This window comes from Mobula birostris, chromosome 21, assembly GCF_030028105.1.
Source record: "Mobula birostris isolate sMobBir1 chromosome 21, sMobBir1.hap1, whole genome shotgun sequence".
NCBI classification, from domain to species: domain Eukaryota; kingdom Metazoa; phylum Chordata; class Chondrichthyes; order Myliobatiformes; family Myliobatidae; genus Mobula; species Mobula birostris.
In genome coordinates, this window is record NC_092390.1 from 62,349,767 (window position 1) to 62,362,378 (window position 12,612).

The 12,612-nt window shown below is 40.7% G+C and overlaps 1 protein-coding gene across 1 annotated transcript in view; it reads right to left on the reverse strand.

Annotated features, from left to right (window-relative positions):
* Positions 1-551: 551 nt before the first annotated feature.
* Positions 552-12,612, reverse strand: part of LOC140185837 (uncharacterized) — a 46,899-nt gene continuing 34,838 nt past the window's right edge. Inside the window, exons 4-5 of the mRNA XM_072239612.1 lie at positions 7,250-7,422; positions 552-1,979 (exon numbers count right to left, since the gene is read on the reverse strand). Coding sequence (XP_072095713.1) covers positions 933-1,979; positions 7,250-7,422 — 1,220 coding nt within the window. The 3' untranslated portion in view covers positions 552-932. The remainder of the gene's footprint in view (positions 1,980-7,249; positions 7,423-12,612) is intronic.

Sequence of the window (12,612 nt, forward strand, 5' to 3'; positions counted from 1 at the left end):
TGAATTCAGCACAGCAAATATAAAAACTGGGTTTCTTATACATATAAAATTACATTTGTTATATGTTATCTTAAAATTAGGTGGCAAGGTGGAGATATGTCTCTACCAAAGGAGGTGTAAGGCACTCCTTCCCTCCGCTAGCCTGCAGATCACCCTTGGGAAAGGTGTAGCACCTGCTTAGCCCCGATCAGGGTCACGTGCAGCCACTGCAGAAGGTGAAATGCAAACAGTGAAACCACCTATGTGGTAACAGAACCAAAGACTGGGAAATAACTGCCTACCAGGATCATATATAGATTTATCTTTAATTATTGTTGGCCATCTGTTTTTTGATGATTCATGGTATTCACAAAGACAGCTATCTGAGAAACCAATTACATTAAAGAATTATTCATAGCAAACCAGGAAGCAATTTTTACAATTAACTTCCTAAACATTATATCAGATATTAAATAAAGATTGAAGTGGATATTTGATCAAAGTAGAAGATGAACAATGATAAATAATTTAAAATATTTTATTTTAAGTATTTCAAAAATATCAGTCTGAGAGATATACAATTCACATACAAAAATTAGATTTTACAGACTATGAGAATTTTTAAAATTCTGGCATAGCCCACCATTGATAACTTAGAACAAATGCAATAAAATGCCAGACTACTCTGAAATGTTTTTCCATTCACATGAATTCAATTATTTTACATTGATTTGATTGGAGATGATTGCAAAGGCCACTGTCTTAGAGGGAAATTAAATCTGCTCAAACTACATATACATAAAAATCACAAAGTTGCAGTCAGTTTTATGGTGCAATTTTGCCTTAAAAATCCAGACCTAGAAACTATGAAGAAAACATAATGCTTGAAATTATACTGTATTTATAGAAAAAAATTAAACATAATATATGACAAGTTTGGTGTCATTGCTAATCTACCTGTTACAAAGAATTGATTCAACATTGACATAATCACTTTTTTGTACTCTTCCCTTTGGAGATGAACTATTTTTAGACGGTCTGAGAGGTGGCTCCTGAACTGCCTGCTTTGGCACAGCATAGTCATCTGCAGAAGGATCGTATGGATATTCATAACCAAAGTCGTGCAATCTACCTTGTATTTTCCATGCTTCACTCAATTCTTTTGCTTCCTCGTAAAGCGATGAATCATCATTAACTTCATACACATGCTCATTCCTGTTGCAACTTGTTTGTTGGTGAAGTACATTTTTGGAATTTGACATATTTGGTCCACTATACACAGTATCATAAAGAGAGTCAGAATGCTCAGTCGATATGATAGAAGGAATGTTCTTTTCAACAAAACTATTCTCATTGTTAGATGAACGTACTTTGCTGGGAAGCATAACAAAAGACCCACTGATGTGGTTTGGTTGGATAGCCCCTCTGTGAGATGTAACGCTATTTTGCTGCCTTCCTACTTGTCTTGGTATGGATGTATTACAACTTGGTAGTTCCAAGGGAAGTGTCAAGTGAATCCCTCCTGGATTTGTTTCTGAATTTAGTGTAGTTCTATTTTCCAGTGTGTCTGCTGATAACTTAGCAGTTCCTTCACTATGTGATGCCAATAGAGGAGGTGATGGGAAACTGTACTGAAACCTGACTGGTGACTTGCTCAGGGGACTACGTGTCCAATAATCTGGGGAAGCGTCACAACACAAGCTCTGCATTCCTTCAGAAATATCTGATATCGCAGAAGATAATCTTTTGGATAGTTGAGATTTATTTATAGCAGCATGCTCCTGTGCACAACCTGAATATGGCCTGTGAGTAGCAGAATCCACAGCAAGTAAGTTGTAGCTTTCTGAAGGATCAGAATTGCATTGTTCTTCATTGTTGGACTTCCGATTTGATACAGCAGTATTTACAGACGCAAAAATCTGTTTGCCTTGGTTGGTTTCAAACTCAAACTTCCCTGGACCAGATTTACATCTCCTTCCAGATTCAATTGAAAATATTCCCTGAAAAATATAAATGTTATTGAACATGAAATTGCAATTAAAGCATTTTTTGGTTCATAGAATGTGACATTAAGAGCAAGAATAGTATGTACTACCCATTTCCAACAGTATAATACGGGCTGGAACTAACACCCTTCACTTTATAAATACACTAGTACATTTTTTCCCCTTAACGGTTGATATGCTTCAATTGGTATGTCAAGCTCCATTTTGAGATTATTAAAAATCTGGTAAATGTTCTGCTGTTTTCTGTCAGTTAGAAGGTCCTGAGTATTGAAAATCTGGTAAGATTCTCAACAATTAAACAAAGTAGAACTTGACTAAATAAAAATATTTCTACCAAGTCACAGATTGATAACATTTGCATGCTGGGTTCCAAGAGCAAATCCTGCTGCCAGTGTGAGACAGCTGAATTAGGAAGATAATTGGTTTGTTTGGAGCCAAGATGAGAGGCAAAAAACATGCACAATATCAAAAGGAACAAAATCTTTGTGTCCTTCACTCATTCTAAAAGAAAGCATCACATCCTGTATTTACACATTGATTCACAGATAGGTTGAACAACAGCAATCGGTCATGTATGGCAGTAAGCCACTGTCTCAAACTCTTACAGTTCGAACAAAAGCAAAAGTAGGTTGCATGGTATCAGGATGTCCAAAAATGTTTATAAGAATTGAAGTATTGCATTAAGGTATGCATGCTAGGCGCAAAGGATCAAGGGTCAAAGCAGTAGGAGAAATGAAAGTTCACATTTTGGGATTCAAAGTTATGGAATGGACTAAGTCTGAACATCGAGTGACTATTACTGTTAATATTGTGTATGGTTTCACACTCCAGTCTGCATTTTATTCCTTTGAGTAATTCTAACTGGTACTTCAAGGTTTGATTGGCTCCAACAAGCATTTTCTAAAGTTGGTTAGCTCTAACATGTATTTTCTAGATTTGATTGGCTCTAAAATGTACCTCCTTGCTCAGATCGGCTCTAGCATAAGACCATAAGAGACAGGAACAGAATTAGGCCATTTAGCCCATCGAGTCCACTCTGCCATTCCATCATGGCTGATCCCAGATCCCACTCAACCCCATATATCTGACTTCTCATCACATCTTTTGATGCCTTGACCAATCAGAAACTATCAACTTCCGCATTAAATATACTCACAGACTTGGCCTCCACCACTGTCTGTGGCAGAGCATTCCACAGATTCACTACGCTATGGCTAAAAAAAATCCTCCTTACCTCTATTCTAAAAGGTCGCCCCTCAATATTGAGACTGTGCCTTCTAGTTCTGGATATCTCCATCATATGAAACATCCTCTCCACATCCACCTTATCTAGTCCTTTCAACATTTTCAACATTCAGCAGGTTTCAATGAGATCCACCTGCATTCTTCTAAATTCCAGTGAGTACAGGCTCAAAGTTGCCAAATGCTCCTCATATGTTAACCCCTTCATTCCCAAAATCATCCTCGTGAACCTCCTGTGGGTTACAGTATCTCAAATGACAAATTCTGAAATATGGAGCCCAAAACTGTTGACTGTACCCCAAGTGTGGCCTGACTAGTGTCTTATAAAGCTTCAGCATTATCTCCTTGCTTTTATATTCTATTACCCTTGAAATAAATGCCAACATTGCATTTGCCTTCCTTGCCACAGACTCAACCTGTAAATTAAACTTCTGGGAGTCTTGCATGAGGACTTCTAAGTCCCTTTGCACCTCTGATGTTTAAATTTGTTCCCCGTTTAGATAATAGTTTGCACTATTATTCCTTTTACCAAAATGCATCATCATACATTTCCATCTTCCAGTTTTTTGCCCATTCTTCCAATTTGTCTAAGTCCTATAAAACCATAAGATATAGGAACAGAAGTAGGCCATTTGGCCCATTGAGTTTGCTCTGCCATTCAATCATGGGCTGATCCATTTCTTAAAGTCATCCCCACTCCCCTGCCTAATGAAGAACCTATCTATCTCTGCCTTAAAAGTACCCAATGACTGGCCTCCACAGCTGCTCGTGGCAACAAATTCCACAGATTTACCACCCTCTAACTAAAGTAATTTCTCCACATCTCTGTTCTAAATGGATGTCCTTCAATCCTGAAGTCGTGCCCTCTTGTCCTAGACTCCCCCACCATGGGAAATACTTTGCCATATCTAATCTGTTCAGGCCTTTTAACTTTCAGATTCAGGCCTTTTAACAAGTCCTGCTGCAATCACGTTGCTTCCTCGGCACTAGCTACCGCTTCACCTATCTTCATATCATCCATAAACTTTGCCACAAAGTCATCAATCCCATTATCTAAATCATTGATCAACAATGTGAAAAGTAATGTCCTAATACTGACCCCTGAGGAACACCACTAGTCACTGACAGCCAACCAGAAAAGGCCCCATTTCTTTCCACTCATGTCAATCATTTCTCTATCTATGCCAGTATCTTTCCTGTAACGCCACAGGATTTTATCATGTTAAGCAGCCTCATGTGTGGCACCTTATCAAATGTCTTTAGAAAATTCAAGTAAATTACTTTGTCTTATTTTACCATTAGCATCCAAGTACCCTGAAACCTCATCCTTAATAATAGACTCTGACACCTTTCCAGCCACTGACGTTAGGGTAACTGGCCTATAATTTCCTTTCTTTTGCCTTCCTCCCTTGTTAAAGAGTGGATTGACATTTGCAATCTTCCAGTCCTCTGGGACCGTGCCAGAATAAAATGATTCTTGAAAGGTTATGACCACTGCATCCATTATCTCTTCAGCAACCTTCCTCAGGATTCTGGGATGGAGTCCATCTGGTCCAGATGACTTATCCACCTTAAGACCTTTCAGTTTGCCTAACACTTTTTCCTTTGTAATAGCAATGGCACTCACTCCTGCTTCCTGACAGTCACAGTCTTCTGGCACACAGCTAATGTCTTCCACAGTAAAGACAGATACAAAGTACCCATTAAGTTCATCTGCCATTTCTTTGTCTCCCATTACTACCTCACCAGCATCATTTTCCAGTGGTCCAATATCAATCTCACCTCCCTTTTACTCTTTATATAACAGAAAAAAACTTTTAGTATCCTGCTTTATATTATTGGCTAGTTTGCCCTTATATTTTGTCTTTTCCCTTCTTATTGCTTTTTTGTTGTTGCCTTTGGTTGGATTTTAAATGCTTCACAATCATCCAAATTCCCACCCATTTTTGCAACCTTATATGTCCTTTCCTCGGCTTTTAAGCAGTCGTTAAATTCCCTCGTCAGCCACGGTTGCCTACCCCTGCCATCAGAGAACTATAGTGGGACATATCTATCCTGCGCCTTGTGAGCTCTTCCCAGAAACCTTAGCCACCTCTGCTCTTCTGTCATCCCTGCCAGCATCCTACTCCAATCCACCTGGATACGGTCCTCATTCAGGCCTCTGTAATTCCCTTTATTCCATCATGATACTAATACATGTGACTTGTGCTTCTTCCTCTCAAACTGCAGTATGAATTCAATCATATTACGACCACTGCCTCCTATGGGTTCCTTTACTTTAACTCCCTAATAAGAACTGGGTTATTACACAACCCCCTCTCTAAGTTGGTCTTTCCCTGAGTAGGCTCAAGCACAAGCTGCTCTAAAAAGCCATCTCGCAGGCATTCAACAATTTCCCTCTCTTGCAATCCGACACCAACCAGATTTTCCCAATCCCCTTGCATACTGAAGTCCCCCATTACAATTGTGACATTACCCTTAATACATGCCCTTTCCAGCTCCCTTTGTAATCTCAACCCCACATTTTGGCTAACATATGGAGGCCTATATGTGATTCCCATTATGTTTTTTTAACCTTGCAGTTTCTTAACTCCATCTGTAAAGATTCAACATTCCCTAACCCTATGTCACCTCTTTGTAAAGATGTAATTCCATCTCTTACCAACAGAGCCACACAATCACCTATGCCATGCCTGCCCGTCCTTTCGATACAAAGTATTGTACTTCCTAGATTTGATTGACTCTAACAGGTACCTCCTAAGTATGATTTTCCTCAGCTGTGCTGGCTCTGGTTACTGCTGCCAGATGAGTCCCCAGATGATGACTTTTGCTTGCAGTACCTGATGCTTCCTTTCAACACTGGTGAAAGATACAAATATTTTGTTTTTCCTGTAGGTACTTTGATACTTAGGGTTGTCATCTTGGCTCCACACAGGCCAATTCCGCTCCCTCACACAAATATTTAACAGCAAAACTTCCTTTTCAAAACCCAAGATATAAATGTTCAGTAGTAATTCATAACTTGGAAAAAAACTTTTCTGCTCTGACTTTGGTCAAAAGTTTTTAATTGTCGGAAATATGACTGAATTCTCTTATTCTCACGACCTTCAAGCTGGTGGAAAATAGTGGAACATTTTGGGTATAGCGGGCTATGGTCCTGGTGCAGGCTGATGGGAGTAAGCAGTTTAAATGGTTTCAGCATGGACTAGATGGGCTGAATGGCCTGTTTCTGTGCTGTACTTCTCTATGACTCTATGCACCAACTTTTTTTGTAATAATCTCAGAATTGAGTTCTACATAACAGCTGCAATGACATATATTCACAGAGTATTGCCAACCGATTAAAAACAGGAGAAATGCATCATAAAGTTGAAAATGTCCCAGTGCACTTTCCATCCACTGAACTGTTATTGTTGTGATGCGGGAATCACAGCAGCCAATTTGCATTAAGCAAGACCTGCCAAGATAGTATAATGACCAGGAAATCTTTTAAAGTACTACTAATTGATGGATAAATATTGATTGGAGCCTCAGAGATAACGCCCTTCATCTTCTTTGAAAAAGTGCCATAAGAACATTTACACCCATCCATTAGAATTGATTTGGTGCATCTTCTGTAAGGTAACATCCTCTGCAATATTCTCTACTGGAGTATCAGTCTAGAGTTGTGTCTTTGGAATGAGATCGGAGTCCTTCAATAAAAATGAAATACCTTGCAAATGCAGTGAATCTGAATCTTAAACCAGCAAATGCTGGAAACACTCAGGACAGTAATGCTGCCTGACCTGCTGAGTCTCAGAGAACAGAACATAGTAGAGGTTCCCAACCTTTTTTATACCATGGACTAAGACCAGTAAGCAAGGTGTCCATGGACCCCATGCTGGGAACCCCTGATACAGTGTTGCCGGAATTGTTTTTAATTAAATGAGTAACACTCAGTTTGATAATAGCTTGCTTTACTATGTTATTACTTTCTAGTTATTCCATTTTGCACTTATAATTTTAAAATAATTAAAAGGTACCTTGTCACCACCAAATCTCCTTAGATACATGTAAGGCCATTCAAATACTACTTGCTCGGTGCTGATACTTTTTAAAATCAGTGCATCTTTGTCTGCCTTGAGAAGATACATTCCTTTGAGGTCACATCTGTCTGAAGCATCTGTACTTCTTATTGAAACTTTATATTCGGACACTGAAAATTAAAAAAAAAATAGTATCAGTAATTTCATCTGGAGCTTCACAAGCAATGTGAATTATAAACCGTTGCTAGAGGCGAGTTTCTGACCCTTACCATCATCTTCATCTCATATTCTCAATATTTATTGTTTTTTTTTTCTTTTTGTATTTGCACAGATTGTTGTTTTTTGCACATTGGCTGTTTGTCCATCCTGTTGGGAGCGGTCTTTCACTGATCATATTGTGTTTCTTGTATTTACTATGAATTCCCACAAGAAAACAAATCTCGGTTGTATATAGTGATGTATATGTACTTTGATAATAAATTTACTTTGAACTTTAAACATTACCCTACCAGGAACACGGGTAGCAGGACAAGGATGAAGAATAATTCTATTTAATGGAGAAGGAGATTGCCTTCTCAAGTTGCTATGCATGGTTCAGTGGACCTAGATCTTTATAACGCTCCATTTCAAAGAAAAATGTTTTAACAACATGATAGACTGTTTAAGTCACAGGATGATAACCCAACAGCATCTTCAACATGTCAGCAACTGTGCAGGAATCCACAACCACATATGTACATCACTGATGGGTGAAACTGGAAGCTTGTATGTATCCTTCATATGTTGTTAGCACCAGGGTCATCTGTTTTCCACCCCTCACTGCTTATGTCACGTAAATGATCTTAGATACTCTCCTAAATTAATGTGATTAATGCGTTGCTCTGGTCTCCGGCATTACTGCAGAAACAATGTTTATGGAGAAGTATTTCAAGAAAACTGGAAGTAGTACTTAGGCCTAATGTTAAACTTGTAGGGTCTGACATAGCTGAATCACCTTAAAGCTAGTCATTGAATTGTAGCAACACACACAAAATGCCGGAGGAACTCAGCAGGCCAGGCAGCATCTTTGGAAAAGAGTACAGTTGACGATTTGGACCCTGCTGGAAGGTCTCGGCCTGGAACATCGACTGTACTCTTTTCCACGCTGCCTGGCCTGCTGAGTTTCTCTGGCATTTTGTGTGTGTTGTTCAGATTTCCAGCATCTGCAGATGTTCCCTTGTTTGTCATTGAATTGTAGTATGACCTGGAGAGGAGACAGACCACTGATAAAGCAGTGGTAGGACTATCTGAATAGTTTGCTTTGCACATTGTAGAAAGGAGCTGGATCAGATCTTGTCTTATATGACTGATGATGGAAACACTTATGGGGTAGATTAAGAGGATATGCATAAACATACGTCATCCACCAGACATAATGTTCCTGCTATCATTGACAATGCAGATAAAGGCCTTCAGGAGGATAGTTCGAATGCTAACAGCAGCATCAAGTAACACAAACTGTTCAGAGAGCGAAGAAAAAGCATCTTGTGGTAGGGATTCAATACTCAGAGGTGAAAGAAGCATGCTTTAAAAGCAGGGAAGAGTCCTTCATTAGGAAGCATCAGGAACAAAGGTGATGAACTGAGAGCTTGGATACATACATGGAATTATGATGTAGTGGCCATCACAGAGACTTGGCTGGCACCAGGGCAGGAATGGATTCTCAATATTTCTGGATTTCAGTGCTTTAAAAGGGATAGAGAGGGCAGAAAAAGGGGAGGAGGGGTGGCATTACTGGTCAGGGATACTATTACAGCTACAGAAAGGGTGGGTAATGTAGCAGGATCCTCTTTTGAGTCAGTATGGGTAGAAGTCAGGAACAGGAAGGGAGCAGTTACTCTACTGGGGGTATTCTATAGGCCCCCTGGTAGCAGCAGAGATACAGAGGAGCAGATATTGGAAAGGTGCAAAAATAACAGGGTTGTTATCATGGGTGACTTTAACTTCCCTAATATTGATTGGCACCTGATTAGTTCCAAGGGTTTAGATGGGGCAGAATTTGTTAAGTGTGTCCAGGACGGATTCCTGTCACAGTATGTGGACAGGCCGACCAGGGGGAATGCCATACTATATCTAGTACTAGGTAATGAACCGGGTCAGGTCACAGATCTCTCAGTGGGTGAGCATCTGGGGGACAGTGACCACCGCTCCCTGGCCTTTATAATTATCATGGAAAAGGATAGAAATCAAAGAGGACAGGAAAATTTTTAATTGGGGAAAGGCAAATTATGAGGCTATAAGGCTAGAACTTGCGGGTGTGAATTGGGATGATGTTTTTGCAGGGAAATGTACTCTGGACATCTGGTCGATGTTTAGAGATCTCTTGCGGGATGTAAGGGATAAATTTGTCCTGGTGAGGAAGATAAAGAATGGTAGGGTGAAGGAACCATGGGTGACAAGTGAGGTGGAAAAAGGCAGCATACATGAGGTTTAGGAAGCAAGGATCAGATGGGTCTATTGAGGAATATAGGGAAGCAGGAAAGGAGCTTAAGAAGGGGCTGAGAAGAGCAAGAAGGGGGCATGAGAAGGTCTTGGCGAGTAGGGTAAAGGAAAACCCCAAGGCATTCTTCAATTATGTGAAGAAAAAAAGGATGACAGGAGTGAAGGTAGGACCGATTAGAGATAAAGGTGGGAAGATGTTCCTGGAGGCTGTGGAAGTGAGCGAGGTCCTCAATGAATACTTCTCTTCGGTATTCACCAATGAGAGGGAACTTGATGATGGTGAAGACAATATGAGTGAGGTTGATGTTCTGGAGCATGTTGATATTAAGGGAGAGGAGGTGTTGGAGTTGTTAAAATACATTAGGACAGATAAGTTCCTGGGGCCTGACGGAATATTCCCCCGGCTGCTCCACGAGGCGAGAGAAGAGATTGCTGAGCCTCTGGCTAGGATCTTTATGTCCTCGTTGTCCACGGGAATGGTACCGGAGGATTGGAGGGAGGCGAATGTTGTTCCCTTGTTCAAAAAAGGTAGTAGGGATAGTCCGGGTAATTATAGACCAGTGAGCCTTACGTCTGTGGTGGGAAAGCTGTTGGAAAAGATTCTTAGAGATAGGATCTATAGGCATTTAGAGAATCATGGTCTGATCAGGGACAGTCAGCATGGCTTTGTGAAGGGCAGATCGTGTCTAACAAGCCTGATAGAGTTCTTTGAGGAGGTGACCAGGCATATAGATGAGGGTAGTGCAGTGGATGTGATCTATATGGATTTTAGTAAGGCATTTGACAAGGTTCCACACGGTAGGCTTATTCAGAAAGTTAGAAGGTTTGGGATCCAGGGAAGTTTGGCCAGGTGGATTCAGAATTGGCTTGCCTGCAGAAGGCAGAGGGTGGTGGTGGAGGGAGTACATTCAGATTGAAGGATTGTGACTAGTGGTGTCCCACAAGGATCTGTTCTGGGACCTCGACTTTTCGTGATTTTTATTAACGACCTGGATGTGGGGGTAGAAGGGTGGGTTGGCAAGTTTGCAGACGACACAAAGGTTGGTGGTGTTGCAGATAGTGTAGAGGATTGTCAAAGATTGCAGAGAGACATCGATAGGACGCAGAAGTGGGTTGAGAAGTGACAGATGGAGTTCAACCCAGAGAAGTGTGAGGTGGGACACTTTGGAAGGACAAACTCCAAAGCAGATTACAAAGTAATGGCAGGATACTTGGTAGTGTGGAGGAGCAGAGGGACCTCAGGGTACATGTCCACAGATCCCTGAAAGTTGCCTCACAGGTGGATAGGGTAGTTAAGAAAGCTTATGGGGTGTTAGCTTTCATAAGTCGAGGGATAGAGTTTAAGAGTCGCGCTGTAATGATGCAGCCCTATAAAACTCTGGTTAGGCCACACTTGGAGTATTGTGTCCAGTTCTGGTCACTTCACTATAGGAAGGATGTGGAAGCATTGGACAGGGTACAGAGGAGATTTACCAGGATGCTGCCTGGTTTAGAAAGTATGCATTATGATCAGAGATTAAGGGAGCTAGGGCTTTACTCTTTTGAGAGAAGGAGGATGAGAGGAGACATGATAGAGGTGTACAAGATAATAAGAGGAATAGATAGAGTGGATAGCCAGCGCCTGTTCCCCAGGGCACCACTGCTCAATACAAGAGGACATGGCTTTAAGGTAAGGGGTGAGAAGTTCAAGGGGGATATTAGAGGAAGGTTTTTTACTCAGAGAGTGGTTGGTGCGTGGAATGCACTGCCTGAGTCAGTGGTGGAGGCAGATACACTAGTGAAGTTTAAGAGACTACTAGACAGGTATATGGAGGAATCTAAGGTGGGGCTTATATGGGAGGCAGGGTTTGAGGGTCGGCATAACATTGTGGGCCGAAGGGCCTGTACTGTGCTGTACTATTCTATGTTCTGTTATATGTAGACTACAATATCAGGGTGGAGGATCTTTCAAATTTGAAAAGATATTGCAGAGGAAGTGAGAAGATGTTATTATTGCTATTAAGATTTTAAGTTTTAAACGAACTTTGAAAATTTGTGGGAGATCATTAGAAATCAGGAGGCAAGGCAAAGAGTAGGTGTTGTCTGTATAATTAACAAAATTACTCGCAGACTGGCATATCAATCTGCAGAGTAATTTGGGGTGGCGTGGGGGAGGGCATGTGGTTGAAGGAAATGCAAATAAAAAAAGTTTCATTTCTTGGAATGCAAGTACAAATCCTGCGACAATTAGGAAGAAATGGTGGTGTCTGCTCCACCTGAAATGGGTAGGGACCCATATTATACTGGAAATTAAAATAGGGCAGTATTAAAAATTTTAAACTAGAACAGACATAGCAGAAATAAATTGTTTTGAAACAGGCAAAATGAAAATGGGTGTATTAGGAAGAAATTATGCTTCCAGTACTACAGGTCATGGGAAATCTCTAAAGAAATTAAAAAATAGATAAGTGGTATTTCGTTCTTTCATTATGCGGCATATTGTATGACTAGGTGATCATGGTCTATGACTGTTTTTGGTGACCATGGTTGTTTTTGGCAAATGGAAGTGGTTTGCCATTGCCTTCTTCTGGGCAGTGTCTTTACAAGATGGGTGACCCAGCAATTATCAATACTCTTTGCCAGAAATTATCTGGCATCAGTAGTCACATAACTATGACTTGTGATATAAGACCACAAGACCATAGATATAGGAGCAGCAGTAGGCCATTTGGCCCATCAAGTCTGCTCTGCCATTCAATCATGGGCTGATCCAATTCTTCCAGTCATTCCCACTCCCCTGCTTTCACCCCATACCCTTTGATGCCCTGGCCAATCAAGAACCTAACTATTTCTGCCTTAAATACACCCAATGACTTGGCCTCCACAGCTGCTCATGGCAA